Genomic DNA, 20,530 nt, shown 5'->3' on the forward strand with positions numbered 1-20,530 from the left:
TTGGTCCTCTATCTGTTACGTTATACGTGGAAAGTAAGATGCTTTCGTCGTCATCAATGTATTTTGTGTGTCATGTTATCAAGTCTGTTTCAATTGTGTGAGAAACGACTGTTTCTGATTCGGATACTACAAGCAAATGAATCAGGAAAATGCAATATCAAGTTATGGACAAAACTACGTTACAGAATCTGTAAGGTACAGACTGCAGCATCAGCCGTTGGATGTGGTTGGATGTGGAGTGAGAAACTAAACAAAAGAAAATCGGATGGTGGGATGACGGGAGATGTTCTCAAGTTATATACAGACATATAAAAGAACATGTAATTTGCTTAAACTATGGTACAGTGTAGGTCAGTAAGTTTTCTTCTTTGTAACGTTCTTCATTCGATGTAAGCCACAAACATTGGTGCATTATAATGGGCTTCGATACTAAGTGAGTCCTTGTTTAAATCTTTCTCTGTCAGTTTGTTTAAATCTTTCTCTGTAAGTTCTGAAGCATCAATGCCCGTGTTTTGCCATCCGGTTTAAGGCCACTCTCACGCATTCTTGTGTACACCTTCTTTGCTGATTCAAACTTGCCTCTTAAACACATTCCTTGAATAACAGCATTATAAAGAGATACATCTGGTGCAACCTGCAGCAGATCAAACATGTAGTATGAAGTTAAATTTACTGCGTCAGAAAAGCACATGATGTAACCATTAAACTTACCTCCATGTGAGATACACAAATGCTTATTCATAGCTTCATTTTATTGGGAAAAAAAAAAAATCAGTCCTTTGATTTAAATTTAATTTTTCTAATATCATTCTAAATAGCTCTCAGAGAATCTCAATAAATTTCTAACGTCGATGATACTATGTGCACAAATGCTATGAGATTCATTCAAAATGTTGAATGATATGTATGAAAGGAGAACCTACTTCAAGAATTTCTTCCACTTCAGCCCAAAGAGATCCCCAAATGCAGCCTCTTATTAACGATAAATATGTTAACGTGTCTGGGGTGCATTTCCGGTGAACCATGTGTTCATAAACTTGCAATGCTATTTTTGGTTTCCTTGCAATCTCACAAGCATGAATTACAATATTATATGATGAAGTCGAAACTGGAAGTTCAGAAGTTTCCATCTGCCATAAGAGCTGCAGAGACTTTTCCCATAAACCCAATTTCTGACATGCCATTAAAGCAGTATTGTACAAATGCACATTTAATTCCGAGCTTTGTTCTGTTTTTATGCTCTCAAAGAGCTGAAGAGCATCAGCATGTTGATTTGCCTTGTACAAAGCAGTAAGCAGTCCGTTCCATGTGTACACATCTGGGGTATGACCCAAAATTTTTATTATACCGTGGACCTTAAATGCTAGCTTTACCTCACCTGCTTTTCCAAGAGAGTTAATCAACGCATTGCAAGAAATTAGATTTGGCTTAAGCCTACCATTCAACATATTCTCAAAGAGATTTAATGCCAAATCCCACTTCCCCTCCCTTGTGCATGAACCAATTACAGCCTGCGTTACATCATCCCCTGGCTCGAGTCCATTCTGGATCATCTCATTGTAGGCATCAAGAGCCAGTTCGTTCTGACTGCAACGAGCAAAAATGCAAACTAATAGAGAATAAGTAACTCGTGTTCCAATAAGACCATCTTCCTTCATACTCCTCCATAGTTTCACAGTCTCAATCCAATTGTTTACTCTGCCGCAAACCGATATCATTGTGTTATAGACAATTACATCAAAATCCTTCTTCTGTCTAGAATACCCTCCAAATCCTACAAACATATCAAGGGCCGAATCAAAACCCTGTGCATGTTCAACTGCTTTAAGGATTAAGCTATAACTATGGCCCGTAGTTATCTCATTTGTCCTCATGAATTCAAAGACTCTCAGAGCATAGTCAAGAAGTCCATTCCTTATAAGGCATGAGAGAAGAGAATTACAAGCATGCACATTTGGTTGTAAACCAGAGCATTTCATAGACTCGTACAGCTCCAATGCACTTCTCACCTTGTTGGACCTACTAAGCATCAAAACTCTCCTTGACAATATCTCTTCATTTGCTTCCTCTAAGAACTGCACTCTTATTTCACTCCCAAAAGCCATCTTCCGAGAAACAGCCAAAGGTTGATTGCCACTTTTAACTTCAACATCTGAGCCTCCTTGCTGGACCACCACATTTCCCCAAGGAGGCAAATTACTTCCAACAAAATCCAAATCAAGCAATTCCTCTCTTCTTTCAATCAAATGGTTTTCTCTCACATCCTCGGAAGTAGTCACGGGCTCAATACTGGCAACGATGTTTGATGCAATAATTGAATTATGTAATCTCTGCGGACCCTTCATTCGTAAACAACCAAACGAAATACACCTCTTTGATTTTACAGTTGAACCATGAAGCATAACACAACCATGTTTTCTACAACATATTGTATAACTAGAAGTACTTGGCCTACCATACAAGTTATTCTGGCGGCAAGCAAACCCACTAGATGCTATTATAACAGAAACTGAATTACTCAATACCTCCCCCATCATACTAACCCAGAGAAAGTACAATCAAGAAATGATAGAGAAATTATATTCATTCAGCTCCAATTCAAGCTAGCTGAGCTAAGTGAGCAAAAGGAACCAACTTTTCAAAAACATAACATATGGGTTGTAAAAAGAATAGTTTTTGAAATTTCAAAAGCGTTGTAGGTCAAAAAACTCACGGTAAGATATAAACTTTGAGACTCTTTAACACTGCAAATGGATTTAATGCTTATGTGAAAGAGTGACTTTTGATATCACAAGAAGATAGCACTTCTGGATGAAGCTCGTTACCTGAAAAGAGTCAGATATTTGCAATAAACTATAAAGTGAAAGCGAGAGCAAAGACTCTGCCGCTGGGGCGTGGGCTTTGTTTTCTTAGAAGCACTAAAGCCGAACGTCGTCGTTTTGACTCCGGAAGTTCTTGTCCGTCTTATTTCGAGAAAACGAGAAACGCGTCTTTTTTAACCATCAGTATTCCAACCCAATTTGCTTTTGCTTACAGAAGGTTCGATTTTTAAGTAGTGGGTAAGTTTCTTTCTCTTTTCAGTTAATGGGTATTGATAAAAAATTACATATATATATAAACTAATGTTTAATGGCTCAATATTGATCTTACATGAATTTTATCTTTTTAATGCTCCTTATCAATTGGAGATTTTTATTTAGTTATTCCGTTTTGGAAAATAAAAATTGGCGGTGCCAGAGGAAGGGAAAGAAGAGGAACAAATGGAGAGAGTGAAAGAGGAGGAAGTCAAGGAAGGAGTAGCATCGATAGCATTATTGCCAAATGGGTCCATTTCTGGCCACTTTATCCAACTTCCTCACTCTATCTGCTATGGCCTTCATGGCACTGGTACTTGCTTCTCTCTCTCTCTCTCTCTCAATTTTTATGTGTTCGTTGTGTGTGTATTTATCTTGATGTAGGTGCTTATGTTTGTGTTTAGCATTGTTCGAAATAGCTCTTGTATCCAGTTTTATTCTTTAGGAGCATGAAATTTGGTGTGATAATCATGCATGTGTAGCATGTAGTGCTTGTTAATGGGTTTGTTACTTCGTCTGGATTCTTAGATAGCAATTATTAGTTTTCTGTATTATGCTTATTGTTCTATCATATGGTTTACCAGTTGCATGATCGATATTATTTGATAATGTGGTTTTGGCAATGTGAACTTCTGCTGTATCTTTAGTTGATTTTGCTTGAATTGTAAATATTGCATAGTCTTCACAAACTGGTCATGCGTAACACCAGAAACCAAGCAATGTGTTGGATAACTTTTTCAACATTTGAAACCTATGGAATGTCAAGTATCTGCTTATGAAATCATTTCATACACTTGTAGTGCATAACATTAGAAACCAAGCAAGGTTTAGGATTACTTTTTCAATGTTGGAAAGTTGTGGAATATCAAATCTCTGTTTATGAAATCAATTTATTTTTTGATTTAGAGTTGGCTTGTGAAAGGGAGTGCAGCAGGGGAGAGGATTACCGGTTGATCAAGCTCGCAATCATAGACTACAATGTAAATCGGCAACTTTTTCTTTACTTGATATTATCTTCAAAAAGTTTTAATTTGTTATAGTTTTTTGTCTATTGAGTATTAAAGCTGTGCTTTCCACCATCAATGTTCTGTACATCTTCTCTTCATGGCAGAAAAAGAAAGAACATGATGTTATAGTGGAGTGTAGAGGCCATGATGCTGCTCGGTTCAACAACATTAATCACGCTCATGGGTAAGCCATGTTGGAATGACCTAGCTCCTGTTTTTTATGTCAATTTTTTTTCCTTTTTTCCCACCAGCAATATCTTACCATCTTATTGTTTTGTATCTACCATTATCAGTTTGACTATCGGTTATCATTTTTTTTTTTAATTTGAAAATCTAGTATACATTGAATATCGAAAAGAATGGCAGAATAAATCTAAGCTATAAACTTCACACATGAAATGGGTTGACTGAAATGACCTTGATTTGATGATATATTATGATCACTGTATAAATGTCAACTTTTTCCTTTTTTCTTTTCCTTTTTTTTTTCAAGTATCATGTGACTGATTTTGTTTTTAATTAGCTTATTAATCACCAGCAGTTATTTCTACTGAAAAAGTATTTTTGCTAACAAAAGCCTCATTTTAAGACAGCTGGGAGAAAGATGTTTCTGGAATGGTTGAACAAAAGCAAGAGAAGAACAAGATTGCCGTTTCTTTTGAATGTGAAACACTGAAAGCTGAGAAAGTAGCGGAAGATCATATCAAACAGTACATGCCAAAATTAGCTGGTCTGGATGCAGTTGGTATGTATTAACCTTCTATACCTTCCTGAGGCTAGCGGGCTCTGGGCATTTATCAGTGCCAATGTGATTATCATATCAAATCAAGTAGTATAGTTTTATTTTCTTCCCAAGATGTGCTTTGTTGGAGTGAAGCTGTCTTCCAGTGTTAACTGGCCCATATTTCCTTTTTACGTGCTTGCTTTTTCTTTTAGTATGCAGCTTAAAATGTTGTTCAATCCCTGACTGAAGTTGGAAAATGTGCAGTTAACATTGGAAAGATGCGCATATCAGGATTGGACATTGAAGCAGAAGAGGACGTGTAAACATTTACAGCATGGAAAGCAGCTACTGTGTCCGGTTCATTGTATTCTCAGTTAGCAAATGGATTTTCTTGCTTACTTTTCATGTAATTGATGCTTTTGGGTCCTTTTACCACCGTATCTAACAAGACATCTAGATAATATCTGAAAAATGCATATCACGCAGGTTAGCGTAATAGTTCCGTGTCCAAAATATTTGCCTTAAATGTAATATTCCAAGCTCAAATTCTTCAAAGCGAGTAGTAAAGCTTGGCTGAAATAGAAACGGAGCTCAAAAGCATAGATGATGCAAAGCTTGGCACAAACTGGCAAGTGGTTACAACGAAGCAAAAAACGACTGCATCTGTGATAGCTACATTCCAGACCGACAAAAAAGCGTCATGGGCAGTGGTGCGCCACATTGCCACAGCAATATAGCAGTTTGGGCAAGGGTAATATGAACAAATGGTAGATCCGGACTACCAGGTATATGAGGCATATATTCAGGCCCTCGATGTCCACATTCCTGATCAGAGGTATATGAGGCATATATTCAGGCCCTCGATGTCCACATTCCTGATCAGATGCAGGAGATGAGTTGAAAACGCAGAAACAGAAGATAGGAAGAAGACTCCGGTGATGCATTATGAGCCCAGCATCAAAGTTTAATAAGAGAAGAACACAAATGCACATACTTGAATCTGTTAACTCACCTCTTCCCTGCAACTTGATTACTGGTTACAAATTGGAATCCACATTCATTTAAACATATATAATTGATTACAGTTTCCTAACCTGGATTCAGATTTGTCGAGGATATTACTATTAGTTAAAACATCTTGTAAGGCAAATGATTACTGTAAACCGATTACCATAAATAGTAAGTTGTATGAATTATTATTGCAGATCATCCAATACACATATGTAACTGTGACATCCACAAATGTACATGGTATTACATGGTTCACAAAACCTGTTCTAACGGATGTTTTGAAAAGAAATGATTACAACTTGAATTTAAACCTTCACTGCACATTAGGAAGTTGAGACCAGATGATTCAGATGGTTGGGTTCAGCTTCTAGACAAGGAAGTTGGCTGAATAGCTATCGAAGTATCACTTTTTCAAAATTTATCGGGGTCCAACTGGAGAGACTAAATACATGCCTGCTTGGTAAACAAAAAAAAAAGTAGTTTTGTCAGGCTAACATACCTAATGAACGAACAAACTTACGGAAGCTATACCATTCACATTATGCATGATTGTTACCCTAAAAGTAGGTACTGTCTACTTTTCAAGATGAAAAACAAAACAAAGATCATTTCAAACTTGCAAATTGATGAATATCATTTTTTTCCACTAGTTTTTGAATTTTCCATGTGAAAATAAAGACTGCAGCTATAGTGGCCTAGAAAATGCAGCAGGAAAACGATTTAACACTTACATTGTCATCTATCATATGTCAAAGCTAGCCCGAGAAAATGCTTATAGCTGGCATCATCAAAGATGCTTATTCTTCTCATTGCAACAAAATTCTAAGTGCCGTCAACAAGTCTTACAAATGCCTATTTGTACAGGTAAAATTCTACATGCAGGACCTAGTATAGAAATCGCGTGTCCTGCCAAGAGTTGACAACGGCAAGCACTTGTAGATAAGGTTCAACTCGAAAGGTGCACCATTTCAAAGATTTTACCTTGACCAGCATGACCCAACCAAGATATCCACAACACCGAAAATCAGGTAATTTGAGTTGACAGCGAATTTCAGCCCTTTTATGATTCCTACTTTTGTACTAGAATTTTCCAAAATATTTCACAAATCAAATCTCATCAAAAAATTAAATTGCATGACACAGAGATATAGATGAAATGGGAACTCTGAGGTACCTAGGATATTTCCCAACTATCATTCTGGCTCGGATACCTCCTCTGAATCAGATAAGGGTAAGAGGGAACAAATCCCAAGCATATGTCCATTGAGGCACACATAATACTCGATGCAATCTTCATAAGCACCCAACCTGCAACTGGCACTCTGTGGTATCATTTTGGCTTGTAACATGCTCCACAACTTTGCTTTGCAATAAGGACATGCTTCTGTTGGATGAAGCTGGGCCCCTCTCTTAATCAGCATCTTCCGAACCTTTGACATTTGGAACGACTTGAAAACTCCACGGAAGAATCCCACATCTCCTTCCTCCCCTTGGTCAAGATGCTCACAAGGATCAGAGACATATAACACATCAGTTCTGCATTGTGGCAAAAGGAAGCTCTTTCCTGATGTCCTAGAGAACCTGGTTTTGTTCACAAAGTGACCAGGGATCTGAATGCTATTGAACAGGCCACCCTTCTTACATCCTGAACAGTAAATAAGCAGCTTCCCTAGTGCCCTCCAGTTCCCATCCACACTGTGACTTCCACTAGATTGCAGATCAACCATCATCTTTGGGGCCCTTGTTCGGCAAAACTCCTTCCATAATACTCTCTTGGCTAGATCATCAAACCATTTGCATGTACAGGATAAAGCAGCAATAGTCTTAGGGTTCCAGTTCATGTGTTGAAATACTAGGAAAATCACATCTTCACTAAGATGTCCTTTTGTGCATTGACAGCTTGCTGAGTGTACGCAGCGGTACTGCTTGGTTAGAATCATTGTTTCCACTCTCCACCTAGCATGAGAAAAAGCAGTGATCTTAAATTCTAGATTTACATGCCAAAAGACTTATATCAATTGCCATGTATCGTATATCGGAAACGAACAAAGTACCACACGATGATGAACTCGAACTCATGCAATAAACCATGCCAAGTAAGCAATGAACTTCAGATCAGAGACAAAGTGCTTGAATGAATTGAACAAAACTAAAGCCTAACCAAGAGAAGGGACTAAAAAAACAAAAAACAAAAAACAACATAAAGTCATGCAATGCAGCAAGTTAACTTCACTCCCGCGCATTGTAAAATAAAGAATAATGACTTCAAAATTTCAAAAATATTTGAATTCCCAGCTGAATGTCTTATTACTTACTTATTACCATCTATTACAGCCTTTTCCAAGAGCTTGTACCATTCTAAATTAGGATTTTTGGTACAAAATTTAGATACTATAAACCAAAAGATAGGCAAATTATCTTAGATTATCAATGCAAAAACCTCAGGTCCAAATACCCATTACATGAAAACTCTGAAGAGTCCAGAAGAAACTCCGAAGAGTCAATTAAACCAAAGAGAACGCATTTCATATCTTCACTCAATACCACTAAATCAACAATTAGAAAAAAAAAAAAAAAAAAAAAAAGCTTACAGCAACCTACCTTAAATCAAAATCAAACACAAAAAAGGCAGAGAAGCTGAAACTGAACTAGATCGTAATGAGCATGCAATCAAGACCAGAATTTTTCACCTCAGTTCATGAAGCTCCCCCTTTGCATGTCCTCAGAACCCAATAAAACTCGTCTCTGCACAAAATAAAATGAATCCAGATTAGGGTTCAACATGTGCTAAGTATCAAACCAAAAATTCCCTAAAACTAAGCCAACAAAAATGCGAGAAATTTAAAAGTTACATGCAAGGACGAGTTAGAAAATTATACAAATTTCAAAAGGATAAATTGTCAAGAAAAAATTAGACTTACAGAGGAAGGAGGAGAGCAAAATGCAGAGAAATGGCAGTGAAGAGAGAGAGGAAAGAAACTCTGGGCTTCAACATAGAAGGAAGAAAATACTATATATTGAAGGACAGGGATAAAGTCACTCGTCTGTTTTCTATATTTGTAACTGACAAGTGGTTTCACGTCACGTTTGCAAGGTGACACGTCGGTGATTATGTGGCGCCAGCAAAGACTGAGTGTGGGAACCACTTTTGGTATTTGTCAGTGATATGATTGGCGGTCACTTTAGACAAATGACTGTGACATGCTTGGGTGTCACCCACCATTTTTCACTGTTTGTTTTAAAATATATACATGCTTTGTGTGATTGTGTCCGGCCGTAATGCGAGGCAAATGCGGAAGTGCTTGCTGTACAGCCCACAGAGAGATTCTAAAACCCCACCTTTTTTTTCCACGTGTCATTATGTGAATTTTTTATGTTTTTTGGTGAGATGTTGTTTTTGTGTGTGTGTCACCTGTTGATTGGCCATCTTCCTTTTCCCTTCGGTTTTAGCGTGCGTATCCTGCGATTTTAACTGTATATAGTACGTTACGTTACTACGGGGTGAAATTCTGAACCAATAAAATAAAATAAAATAAAATAAAGGGTTGTTGCAGCTGCAGAATGCAACTAGAGGTGACAAACATGCCCTAATCAACTTGTTGTCTAAACTGAACAAACAGGTTCGGTTCAGGATTTTTGGAACACTGCAAGCCTGTGTATATCTTAAGTTTGATGTTGCTTTGTCTTTCTTTTCAGTGTTTGATTTCAATCCCGCTAGGCGCAAAATTGGTTGAATTTAAATGCACAGATATAATTGATCTAATCAAAGGGATTTAATCAAAACAGTCTCTAATACCATTTTAAATTAACATTTGATCCAAAAACTTAAGCTAAACTGTAAAGCCGTAAAGGTAAGAACACATCAGTTGGGAAGGATTGAACTTTTTTGACATCTTCACCACCAAGGATGGCCATGGTCATACGAAAAGATTGAAAAGACTCTTCTTAATCAAAGAAATAGACAACTCGTCGCTTGAAACGATCATGCAACAAGCAATAATATACAAAAATCATTCGTCAGTCATCACATTACAAGAGGAGAAAACTCAGCATATAGCAAACCAACAAGCAATTCATAGTCAGGAAGATCCCCCCCCCCCCCCCCCCCAAAAGAAAAAAATGAAAAGCATGAGTATATTTGTTTTATTCACAAGACGTGAATCAAACGAATTCGAAGAGAAAATGAAACACGCCCTCCAGCAAAATGTATACGAAGCAAGTCAAAGTCAGTACTGAAACAACTCTACTTGTTTCAACTGAAGCAATTACACAACTGAAGTTCCATTAGCTCGTCAATTCAATTCTCCATGTACAACCTTATATTTATTCCTTTCCATTCTTCCGCAAAATAAAGAAACAAAGAACAGTTAATGAAGGTGTCTTCAAACTCTAAGTGACGACATTTGCAGAAGGTTTGCTCTCTTGGAGGGAGATCACAGTTTCAAAAGCACCCACCAAGGCCTTAACCTTACTTTTCCGAGTTTCAACAAGTTTACTTGCTGTTTGTTCGATGACATTGTTAAACAGAACCTGGGAATCTTTCTTCCCCTGCACATCTTGATGCCTCAAAACAACTTTTTGTGAACGAGGTTTGGTGCTATTCATCTCATCATCAACTCCTCTCTTCTTGAAGCTTCTTCTACTGTCAGCTTTGAGATTTTGATTCTGACCCAGCACTCTTCCTCGCCTGAACTTAAGCCTCCTTGGACAATTGCTCTCAGACTGAATGTCAACAATCTTTCCCCTCCTAAAATGCAATTTCATTGCTTCAGAATCCTTGTCCTCAGAATGAACCATCCCATACTTTTTAGGTTTACCCTGGTGTTCACCACCCAAACTTTCTTCTCCATCCACGCTCATGCTTTCTTCATATTCCGATTCAGAAAGATAGTCATCTTCTGCTTCGGTCTCCGTATACTCAGACTGTTCTTTCTCTTCTTCATTCTGTAACAATGATGATGGAGATGTTGGGATGCATTTGGGTAACAAGGATGAAGGAGATGGAGATAATTCAGCAGCACAACTTGCATTTTGATCAGATTCTAAGGATTTGTTCTCAGTTTCCATCTTGATGACATACAGAGTCTTTTCATGAACCAAATCATTATTGTTGGCCTGCTTCAGCTCATTCTTAGATTGCTCAGTTTCAGCATTTTTGACCTTGCCCTGGTTCTTCAGAGGAGACACAACTTTCACACTCTTGTGCTTTCTTGAATTTAGGCTTGCAATTCTACAGATAGAAGGTTTAGGAGACAATGATACCCTTGGGGATGATAATGGAAGTCTTGGGGAGGCTGGTGCTTTCTTTACAGCTACGTTAGAAGAATTAGGAGAAAATGATGCCTTTGAGGATGGCAATGAAAGTCTAAGGGAAGTTAGTGGTTTCTTTACAGCTACTTTAGGCTGTCCCGTCTTCTTTCCACTGTTGATGTCACTGTTTCTTCCACCACTTAAACCTCCTAAATGATCAGGCAAAGACAATGGCCTCTTTACCGGAGATTTCAGCTTCATAGAAGAGGCATTTGTTTCTTTAGATTTTGATGAAACATTTCTTGAGGATACATTAACCTTCTCAGAAGATGATGACACTTCCTGCCTATTGAATTTAAGGGATTCAGATAAACGGGTTTTTGGTCTGGGAGAAGTTCTGAGGTTGGCTGCTGCTGTCTTCTTCATCCCAGAATGGACTTCACTGTTAACCGGATTTTGGCCACCTGATGTTGCAGTAACATTTTGAACATATGGTGATTTTGTAGATACTTCCCGCTTGATGATCTCGGCCTCAGATAAACGGGTTTTTGGTCTGGGAGAAGTTCTGAGGTTGGCTGCTGCTGTCTTCTTCATCCCAGAATGGACTTCACTGTTAACCAGATTTTGGCCACCTGATGTTGCAGTAACAGTTTGAACATATGGTGATTTTGTAGATACTTCCCGCTTGATGATCTCGGCCTCAGGGATATCTAACGAACTTTTCGAGAAGGGAGAAGGATCGGACTTTACCACAGATGTCTTCTTCCTCCCAGGCACTGTCACAGTCACAGTTGGACTTTGGCTGTCAGGCGCTGGTTTTATGATCCTTTTCTGAATAGGATGCCTTTCCTTGGCTTCAGATGCATGCTTTCTCCCATATTTACAGAAATCGTGACAAGAACCAGTGGAGGCTCTGAGATAACGAGGAAGAACTTTTTCTCCACTGTTTGAAAAACTTGCTTTTCCCATAGAGTTTCTTCTTGAATTTCCTTCATTGGGCTTGGTTATTTCCGGAGTCATCGGTAAATCACCACTCTCCTCAGCCATCAACTAGATGCAAACCCAAAAATTAATAGAAATATTTTATGAAGGTCAATTTGAGTAGATTTACAGGTACGCAAGATATCAAGGAAAAATCTGCAAAATTAAGGCACCATTTGGGACTGCTGAGGCAGCGCAGCAGTCCCAAATGGGACTTAAGCAGACAGCAATATAAAAATACTGGGAAGAGAACTCACCGATATCTAAATAAACAATATTGTGAATGAAGAACGACTTGGAACTAGAACAAAGTCTCGAAGAACTTCAACCTAAAACATGAAAAAATAAATAAATAAGCATTACATATGCCTTAAAAATCAATAGCAAACTCTGCTTGTGATTGGATTTTATACCATGTAAAACTAAAGAACAGTCATAAGTTTTTGGCAAGATTGGAAACCGAGAAGAAATAGAAACTTCTGGAGAGAATACAATCAATTCTTACTATCTTTCCAGGGCCATGGACAAGGAACAGTAAAGAAATATAAAAAGCTCTTGAACTGCTTGCTTGCTTTAGATTTGGCAACACTAACGGAGAAAACCAAACACCTCCACAACAAACAACAATGAAGAGAATTTTTTAAAAGTGTTTTTGCAGGGCTTCAAAGGTAAAGGGCAATAGCATTCAGCATTTGGCAGTCTTCATTTCTGTGCAAGAAGAAATCTATGCAGAAAGTTCTCATTAATGTCTTGCTGAAAAATCCAGAACTAACAAGAACCAACCAATTTTTCACCTAGAATAGCAATTTTATTCATTTCAACCATATGAAGGAATTATACATTTGAACCTCTAAACCCCTGCAGAGCAACAAATGTAACAAACAAGTTTCACTGTTTAATGAAAAAGATGAAAGCACAAACTTTTACAATCACTGTAAAGCAATGCTGTAGCAAATCATGATAAGAGGGAAAAGAACATGAAATAGATTGCATTGAGAAAAGCATAATAGAAGCAATCAAAAACAATCAATTTACCACCAAAAAAAAACAAAAGAAAAAAACCAAAAGCACCATTGCACCAATCAAAGAAAGCAATATCACAACCATAACATCTCATATATGCAACAAGTATTAACCTTTATTGAAGACCAAAAAAAATAAAGAGTGGGAAAAAAAAAACGTTTACACGCCTAAATCTATCAACCAGCAGCATCTTATTGCTATCAAAGAAAAGCCCATCGAAAAAAGAAATTTGCATAAATAAACAAACAGAAATATCGAGAACAAGCGTGATGGCAAAACAAGCATAATCAAGCAAAAGTTAAACGCACCAACAAAACGACATAAAAAAGAGCTCATCTGCAACTCCAAAACGCATCGCCAAAATCACATTTTGAAGATAACCCATTTGGCGAAAGAAATCAAAAGCCGAAACTCACATGGCTTTTTGAGCCAAAAAGGGGTTTATAAAAGAGAAGGTGAAGCATTACCTTTGTCCTTTGCTTTTGCCCTGTTGCTGGCTTGCTGCTGCTTACCCAGAAAGCTAAGAAAAGAGGAATTTATTATTATTATTATTATTATTATTATTATTATTATTATTATTATATAGTGATTGAATGCTATTTTGGGGTTGTAGTTTTGTTTGTGTGAGTTAATTGCTTGAGAGATCATGCAAGCAACTGTTGTTTTGTTGCTGTTTGTGAAGTTTTGTTTCTGGAGTGGTGGTGGGGGCTCCTTGCTATTGCTAGCGGCTGCCGCGTTTGTTGCTGCTGAGTGCTGACTTTGTAATACTAATTTGTATTCAGACAGACTTGACAGAAACCAAACCAAACCAAATTATATATATCATGCTTTGCGTCGTGCGACAAATAATCCCACTAAAACTTCTACTGTTAATTTTAATTTATATCTAAAACAAAAATATAAAATTATGCTATCTTAAAATTAATTAATTAATTAATTTAGTGGGTGCTGCTTATATTATAATTACAGCCAATGGTATCAGTGCATCCGTCTGGTAAATTTATGTTTAGTACTCTAGTTAGTACTTGATTTTGTGAATAAAATAAATAAATAAATAATTGGGAAATCAAAAACACGTCATCTTGAGTTTGATTAAAAATAATAATTAAACTCAGGAAAAATGACGTCATTTTAGATTTTTGCTTATCTGTCTCTTATTGAGTTTTAGTTCAAGTATCATTACTCTTGTAAATAGTATCTTATAATTTTTTATTATATGGTTGTTCTCTTAACATGTAAAGATATCCCGTGCATTCATATATTTACAGATTTTATGTCCATATTAATATTAATAATAACAGATTTTCCGAAGCAAAGCGACAGATGTTGGACAATGCGTGTCCATCCTCTTAACATATTGTTTTTTTTATTCTTTTGTATTTTAGATTTGGGTTCAGTCGAGTCGGTCGTGTTATTTGTTAATTATAATGTTGACCTTTTTAATGGTTGATATCCAACAACTTATTTTTAATCATACCGTTTCAGAATTTCAGATTATTTATTTCTAGTCCTTCGTCTCATTTGTTTATTACTTTCCGTTAAAGATATTAATCTTCATTTTCTTTGGGATTTTTTTCTTCTTCTTCTTTTTTTATGGGTATTGGGGCGTGGATGAAAATTTTTAGTCTTCTTAATAAAAGTGAGAGTAAGGGGCCATTTATTTTTTTAACTTAATAACTTAATTGACTTAATTTTAATCAATTAACTCATAAAGTTTTTTTTTAACTTAATGAAAATTTTCAATCATTAAGTTATTAAGCTAATTTTTTTAACTTTTTTCTTAACCTAAAAAGTCTGAATGATATCATTAAAATATATTTTCTAAAATATCCCTATCTAAATAATTAATTTTCATCATTATCTAAATAAAATTTAATAATTAGTATTATTACACATCTCTATATAATTTTTTAAAGTTAAAAAATAACTTAATATTTATTTTTAGCTATTCATACAAAAAAAAAAATATCATTCAAATTTAAATATTTAGTTCTATTCAAAATTTAAACTAATTCAAATTTATTTAGATTGCAGACCAAAAAAGACAAACGCGGTCTAAGTTTAAGATTTTACGAAAATTTAGGAAGTATTTTAAAGACTATCATTTCACGAGAGGATGAAACCGAAATTAATCCAAAGAAATACGATACTATGTGTTACTTTCATGTTGTTATTCTGATTTCTTTTTTAAAAAAAAAAACATATTCGTTTAATTCATTTTTTTTAAAATAAAAATTTTCGTTGGATGAATTATACGTTAGAAATAAATAATTGTCTTAAGACATAAGGTATACTAAAACGTCATATTAAAAGACTAAAGAGAGCCACCCCACATTTCTTTGAATTAGACTAGAAAAACGACATTGAAAATAAAAATGAAAAAGGCGAGATAGATCCAAAGTCTCTAGAACATTCCAACTAGGTGCAATCGAATTTATGTCAACGGAAAGTGCCAATTTCTCCCTGTTGGATTTTCATTTTTTGTCATTATTAATATATAAATTTATTTTGTACAAACTTACGTGGCATGATAAGATTGATTGAATTAAATATCACTTGTCTCACATGATTTATTTTTATTCAACCAATGAATTAATGTCACGTTAATTTGTACAAGATAAATTTATAAAAGAGTTTGTGACTCTATCACCACTCTTTTTAAATTCATCTTCTCTAAATAAATATTTAAGTGTTAAAAGTGAGATAGATCTAGCTCGCCAAATTGCTGGATTTAAACCATGAGTTAATCTCTAATGGTAATCTAAATTTCAAAGAAAAAAACAAAATATTTGATTCTTCATTTTATTAATTCTTTTGGGTATATTTATTTTGTCGTGCTTTGGACTATTTTAACACAAACTCTTAGACATGGTCATTGGAGCGGAGCCTCTATTCCTGCCTGTGGAAGCAAAACGTGGAAAGGACTTTCTGAATGAAGTGCTTGGCAATTGGGCATGGGATCATCTCACAAACTTAAAGGAGGAGGAGAACGAATGGCTTTTCCGAGAGAAAGCTCTAATTAAAAGCCTGTGCATCTTTCTGGCCGTGGGGAAAAAGTTTTTGGCAAGTGATCTTTTAATCATTTCTCAAAATATGCTTTTGACATGACAAAGTTATGGCCACACTGCAACGCTAATAATTAAACAAAGAAAGAAAATGACAATTGAGTAATAGTTTCAATCTCCTTGGATTCCCTAGTTTCCATCGTGACCCATGCGGCCCAGTGTCTAGCATTTTCTTTTCAATGATTTAATTAGAGCTCTATTAATTATTTATAATTAAAAATTAATCAAAATTTCTTTAATAATTTTATTAATTTAATACTAAAGTGATATGTAGCTTACTCCGAATAATGAAGAGACAAATATATTTTCACTCAAGTTTATTGAGAGGAGAATCAATTGGGACTTATACTCACCTTGAGTGCATGAGTTGTAAAAGGTTACGAGCCCATTGGATGTTAATGTTGTCACCTGATGTTGCATGTTTGATTCATTTAAAATTTTCAACACAGAGTATATAAAGTCGTGTCACGCGTGCAATAGATACAGGAGTATACTACATGTGTGAGAAGAATGTAAATAAATCAATAATTACAAAATCAAAATGGTTGGTGGCTTTGGTTGAGGAAGCTGACCATCCAACCACGAATTAGGTGAACCAAAAAGCTTTAATTCCATTTTGAGTTTACTATTATTACAGTTTTCTCTTTCTTTCTTCAAAGGCTCTTCACTTCTTTGGATTTTCTGTGCAAATTCCATTCTTTGCTAAACACCAAGTCACCAACCAAGACAGAAGAGGAATCATCAAAGTTTATTACTTATTATTATTTTTAACGCCTGGCCTTTAAATCTTTTTTCCGTTTCTTACTTTAAACACAGCACATTATTTTCAAACTACTTATTAAATTTTGAGGTTGTGACACCATAGTTATTCTAACCTAACTTTTTAAGTTTCAACGACCTTTAATAAATAGCCAAAGAACCAAATTGTGAAGCCTAGACTTTAATGTGAGGGTAGATTTTCTTTTAAATATTTGATTATAGATCTCCTTGCTCTGGTCATGCCATTTTTAATTTTAAAGGGTCTGTCACACTTCTCATTGTAATATCAATAAAATGTAATATTTAATATTTCCATCTTTTAGTTTTTTTTTTTTTATTTAAAAAAAAAAAACTTTATCTCAAGCCAAAAAGTGCAGTTATCAAATTGATGATGTTTCTACTTCAAGAAAAATATTCTGTTTGACTATGAACATACAAGTATTTAAAAAATATATATATACATGATTCTTCCTATTTGCATTTATTTGATAATTTAAATTTGAAAACATTACGACACTACCAGTGGCCTTACTTCCCTTTCTTCAAATGTGAATATACAGAACAATGATAAAAATAGAAGAAAAATTCCATTATATCCTAGACAAGTATGTGTTTGTGAGTATTTACGCTGAAAAACTGATCATCGTTTCTGGCCTGAGACAGTTTTCTTGACAGCACCAACTGAGACTAAAAACTCATCAAGGGATGATAATGTCTTCATGTCATCTGGAGGGAAATAACTAGCTGCTTTTCCCATGAGTGATGTGAAGAGAAGGGAGAGTGAAGGTCGAGTAACGTAGCGTTCACCCAGAAGGTCATCGAGAAATGCAAATGCAGCTAAGAAATCAGACCTGCTTGCATTTATCGGAGCTGCAAAATGAGCTGGGATTATTCTCCTGAACCTCCAGTCGCATACAATACGATCAATCCAATCCCTGACCTATAGTTTTAAGAATCAAGTGAGGTGTTAAACTATTTGGATTTAAATATATGTGCAAGGTGAAACAGTAGGTGTCTTTACCTTCTCAGGGACTTTGCTGAAAACCAGTGTCTTAACAATAGGTGAAACAATCAGCTTCTGTGACATCTGAGCAAAGCTAGCATTAGGTTCCAACAGATTGGAAGGACCAAGGAACAAGATTTGGAGAACCATTCTTTCCCACCCTTCAACAAGAAATTAGTCTGATTTAGTTTCTTTGTCATAAAATACATACTGATGTTTAAGTTGCATCAGCATTGAACTGTTATATGGATTGAAATGGAATGGAGAACCAACCTTTCTGTTGATTCATCGGGTTGTCAACTACAGGCTCCTGAGGAACCTCCTTGCCTTTACTAAGAATTTTCACTGCCAGACCATTCTTTGCGGATGCTAACAATGCCTCTTTGCTAATGCATTCGGGTGGCTTTCTTGGGACAAAGATGACAGCATCAGTAACGAGTAGTGTTCTTGAAGGTTTATGATAGAAAGCAACCTCCACATAAGGTCCAATCCCTGAAATAAATCACAAGCAAATAAGTACACTATGATGCAGTGTATTGAAGTTTGAGGCAGGGGAAAATGCAGTTCTTACCAACTTCTGGTGAGCTTAAAACCTTTTGTTCAATCTCATCAGCCCACAGGGTTGATAAATCCTCATCTATCAAGGTTTTGGCGCGGAAAATCCCAAAAAAGGCCAGCGGCAAGTTCAAGGGCCAACTCCATTGCCTAGGTGCAACCCATATCTGAGCCCGCGGGAACTTTCTCGAAAAGGGGCCAACAAAAATTTTGTGCTCATAAGCAAATGTTGGCAGGATGATATACTCTACTGGAGCTGCAAGCTCCTTCACAAGCTGGAAAATTTTGAGAAGTCACTAGTTAAATTAGGCATCCCAAGAATATTACAGCATGACAGCTGAAAATGATTTTCTTTTTGTTCAACTTTGAAAGCCTGGTTTTTAGACAAAAACAAGCTAATAAATCTCACATGACCTAAGATTACAAATGCTATCAAATTTTCTTTCTAGTGTTCAGGGTGGGAGAATGAGATAGAACCTGAATACACTCCTTAGTTGGAGCAATGGGTGCATGGACCCATAATCCTCCAGATTTGAGTTTGATGACTGTCATTCGGATGTTAGTGGAGACGCTGCTGAATCCTAATGCTTGCTCTTGTTCAAATAGCCATATCCGGCCTTTTACAACCTAAAGTAGAAACCAAAGTCAAGATTTTTAGTATAAGACAAGCAGAATTGAGGCTACAATGTACATCAACAAATGATCATTATCCATCCAAATGCATGAAACAATTTGCTACATCTGTACAATAGAATCCTTTTATATCAAATTAAGAATCAACTTCAGCAAGCTGCTTGGCATCTTTATGATCAAAGGATCTATACATCACAAAGGTCAATGATTTGTTGTCTCCTTCCAAGACTCCTCAACTATCAAGCAAATCTTCACAAGTCAAAAGTGTAGCAACAACAGGCAAATTGACTGTTAGAGCAACTCCATGGCTCTGTCCTAAGTCCAAGTATAGAAACAAAGAAGCAAATTGACTACTAAAGAAACCTCTAGACCCAAAATCTTAACTCATAGGTAAGAGTTTCAACACAAATATTAAATACAAGACTCAATTGGCCTCTAAAGTAAAACGTGGATACGGACGAGAGCCCGAAAGTCAACCAAAATATTAAAATAACTGAAATACTGTTTACACGTAGAAGAAATCGAACATGAGACATGAAACCTTAGCTCTAGTAGTAGTATTATGTTCGATAAACATGTAGACCAATAAGAAGCTTAATTGGGAGGTAAGAGTCTCACCATTGACATTGATACGAGAATATGTATTTTCACATATTTATTAATTCTTAGAACATTTGTTTTCACTTAATTCGTGAACCCACATCAAATCTAATGACCATTAAAATCTGATTAAAGCCAAAGCTGGAGATAAAGAAGCAAACCTCAGTTCTAATAGTGCGCCTATTGAGAAAAGGGCCTAGAGGGAAAGGAAACCCAGTAAAGTTAAGATAAAACCTGCCACTGTCACTTTTACTGCTTCTTGTTATATCACCAGCAGCTGAAGAAGAAGCAACAACCAAAGTGCTTATATCTCTCTTTCTGCTTCTGCTTTTCAGCTGAAAAGAGAAACCACTTAAGGTCCCACCGAAGAAACCTGAACTTGAGTCTCTAATGGCAATTAGGTTCTGTAGAATTGTTGGGTTTGGAGAAGAAACAGCAGTGGCTGCTGCCATTTTTGGTAACTTTGCTATTTGTGTATCGTTTGCTAACGACTAGAGAGTTGAGTTTAAGTTTGCAGCGTGGTTGTAACGTTAACAGCACACAAACGTTGAATCTCCAGGCTGTGATTCTTACACGTGGAGGCTTATGTTAGATTCATAGATGGATTGTCCTAGGTGGATTATTTGAGGAATTTTTATTTATTGTGGATGACAAGAAAAAATTAAGAAAAAAGATGGAAATTTTGGATTAGTGGAAGAGAATTGACTAATGATTATTGACCATTATTGATTCTATATTTATGAGGCTGCTCTAGAAATTAGGGGCCACTTACAGGAAAAGTCCACTGCACTTCTAATTTACCAGTCATTTGCACAATAAAATATTGATATGTAGAATTTTCATTG

General features: G+C 36.0%; 5 protein-coding genes across 13 annotated transcripts; 1 reads left to right on the forward strand and 4 right to left on the reverse strand.

Moving 5' to 3' along the window:
• Positions 1-219: 219 nt before the first annotated feature.
• Positions 220-2,547, reverse strand: LOC18038505 (pentatricopeptide repeat-containing protein At3g29290). The gene is made up of 2 exons (XM_006431169.2): positions 924-2,547; positions 220-634 (listed from the first exon to the last, which is right to left on the reverse strand). The coding sequence occupies exons 1-2, from the start codon at positions 2,535-2,537 to the stop codon at positions 470-472; spliced, it is 1,779 nt and encodes a 592-aa protein (XP_006431232.2). The 5' UTR covers positions 2,538-2,547; the 3' UTR covers positions 220-469.
• An 88-nt stretch (positions 2,548-2,635) lies between these two features.
• Positions 2,636-6,009, forward strand: LOC18038422. Of its 4 annotated transcripts, XR_002904854.1 has the most exons (7): positions 2,636-3,059; positions 3,189-3,387; positions 3,981-4,054; positions 4,186-4,265; positions 4,675-4,826; positions 5,070-5,590; positions 5,641-6,009. XR_002904854.1 is itself a non-coding variant. In XM_006431171.2 (6 exons), the coding sequence occupies exons 2-6, from the start codon at positions 3,261-3,263 to the stop codon at positions 5,126-5,128; spliced, it is 492 nt and encodes a 163-aa protein (XP_006431234.1). In that variant the 5' UTR covers positions 2,636-3,059; positions 3,189-3,260; the 3' UTR covers positions 5,129-6,009. The 4 variants fall into 4 exon arrangements, 3 of the variants coding, with proteins under 3 accessions (XP_006431234.1, XP_024037462.1, XP_006431233.1); XM_006431171.2 differs by having other exon boundaries at positions 5,070-6,009; XM_024181694.1 differs by having other exon boundaries at positions 3,201-3,387; positions 5,070-6,009.
• LOC18038423 (EID1-like F-box protein 2) lies at positions 5,973-8,825 on the reverse strand. 2 transcript variants are annotated; one of them, XM_006431175.2, is made up of 4 exons: positions 8,738-8,825; positions 8,507-8,561; positions 6,991-7,772; positions 5,973-6,269 (listed from the first exon to the last, which is right to left on the reverse strand). In XM_006431175.2, the coding sequence occupies exon 3, from the start codon at positions 7,754-7,756 to the stop codon at positions 7,010-7,012; it is 747 nt and encodes a 248-aa protein (XP_006431238.1). In that variant the 5' UTR covers positions 7,757-7,772; positions 8,507-8,561; positions 8,738-8,825; the 3' UTR covers positions 5,973-6,269; positions 6,991-7,009. The 2 variants fall into 2 exon arrangements, with proteins under 2 accessions (XP_006431238.1, XP_024037461.1); XM_024181693.1 differs by having other exon boundaries at positions 8,418-8,561.
• A 1,109-nt stretch (positions 8,826-9,934) lies between these two features.
• On the reverse strand, positions 9,935-13,839 carry LOC18039512. Of its 5 annotated transcripts, XM_006431178.2 has the most exons (4): positions 13,538-13,839; positions 12,305-12,376; positions 11,766-12,116; positions 9,935-11,597 (listed from the first exon to the last, which is right to left on the reverse strand). In XM_006431178.2, exons 3-4 carry the CDS (start codon positions 12,111-12,113, stop codon positions 10,206-10,208), a joined length of 1,740 nt encoding a protein of 579 aa, XP_006431241.1. In that variant the 5' UTR covers positions 12,114-12,116; positions 12,305-12,376; positions 13,538-13,839; the 3' UTR covers positions 9,935-10,205. The 5 variants fall into 5 exon arrangements, with proteins under 5 accessions (XP_006431241.1, XP_024038127.1, XP_024038129.1 ...); XM_024182359.1 differs by having other exon boundaries at positions 9,935-12,116; XM_024182361.1 differs by lacking the exon at positions 13,538-13,839 and adding an exon at positions 13,379-13,497 and having other exon boundaries at positions 9,935-12,116.
• Positions 13,840-17,407: 3,568 nt separating this feature from the next.
• On the reverse strand, positions 17,408-20,262 carry LOC18039854. Its single transcript, XM_006431180.2, has 6 exons — positions 19,847-20,262; positions 18,930-19,079; positions 18,469-18,727; positions 18,171-18,389; positions 17,916-18,058; positions 17,408-17,834 (listed from the first exon to the last, which is right to left on the reverse strand). The coding sequence occupies exons 1-6, from the start codon at positions 20,135-20,137 to the stop codon at positions 17,535-17,537; spliced, it is 1,362 nt and encodes a 453-aa protein (XP_006431243.1). The 5' UTR covers positions 20,138-20,262; the 3' UTR covers positions 17,408-17,534.
• Between the last annotated feature and the right edge of the window lie 268 nt (positions 20,263-20,530).

This window comes from Citrus clementina, unplaced genomic scaffold (genome assembly GCF_000493195.1).
Source record: "Citrus clementina cultivar Clemenules unplaced genomic scaffold, Citrus_clementina_v1.0 scaffold_6, whole genome shotgun sequence".
Taxonomy (NCBI): Eukaryota; Viridiplantae; Streptophyta; class Magnoliopsida; order Sapindales; family Rutaceae; genus Citrus; species Citrus x clementina.

Excerpts from the sequence above, each read along its gene's own strand:
- LOC18038505 (XM_006431169.2), bottom strand. The coding sequence starts at position 2,537 with ATGATGGGGGAGGTATTGAGTAATTCAGTTTCTGTTATAATAGCATCT. Across the intron at positions 635-923 it reads AAGTGGAAGAAATTCTTGAA|GTTGCACCAGATGTATCTCT; the intron begins GTAGGTTCTCCT and ends GATCTGCTGCAG.
- LOC18038422 (XM_006431171.2), top strand. The coding sequence starts at position 3,261 with ATGGAGAGAGTGAAAGAGGAGGAAGTCAAGGAAGGAGTAGCATCGATA. Across the intron at positions 3,388-3,980 it reads CTATGGCCTTCATGGCACTG|AGTTGGCTTGTGAAAGGGAG; the intron begins GTACTTGCTTCT and ends TTTTTGATTTAG. Across the intron at positions 4,055-4,185 it reads TCGCAATCATAGACTACAAT|AAAAAGAAAGAACATGATGT; the intron begins GTAAATCGGCAA and ends TCTTCATGGCAG.
- LOC18038423 (XM_006431175.2), bottom strand. The coding sequence starts at position 7,756 with ATGATTCTAACCAAGCAGTACCGCTGCGTACACTCAGCAAGCTGTCAA.
- LOC18039512 (XM_024182359.1), bottom strand. The coding sequence starts at position 12,113 with ATGGCTGAGGAGAGTGGTGATTTACCGATGACTCCGGAAATAACCAAG.
- LOC18039854 (XM_006431180.2), bottom strand. The coding sequence starts at position 20,137 with ATGGCAGCAGCCACTGCTGTTTCTTCTCCAAACCCAACAATTCTACAG. Across the intron at positions 19,080-19,846 it reads GGCGCACTATTAGAACTGAG|GTTGTAAAAGGCCGGATATG; the intron begins GTTTGCTTCTTT and ends TTTCTACTTTAG. Across the intron at positions 18,390-18,468 it reads TTTAAGCTCACCAGAAGTTG|GGATTGGACCTTATGTGGAG; the intron begins GTAAGAACTGCA and ends GATTTATTTCAG.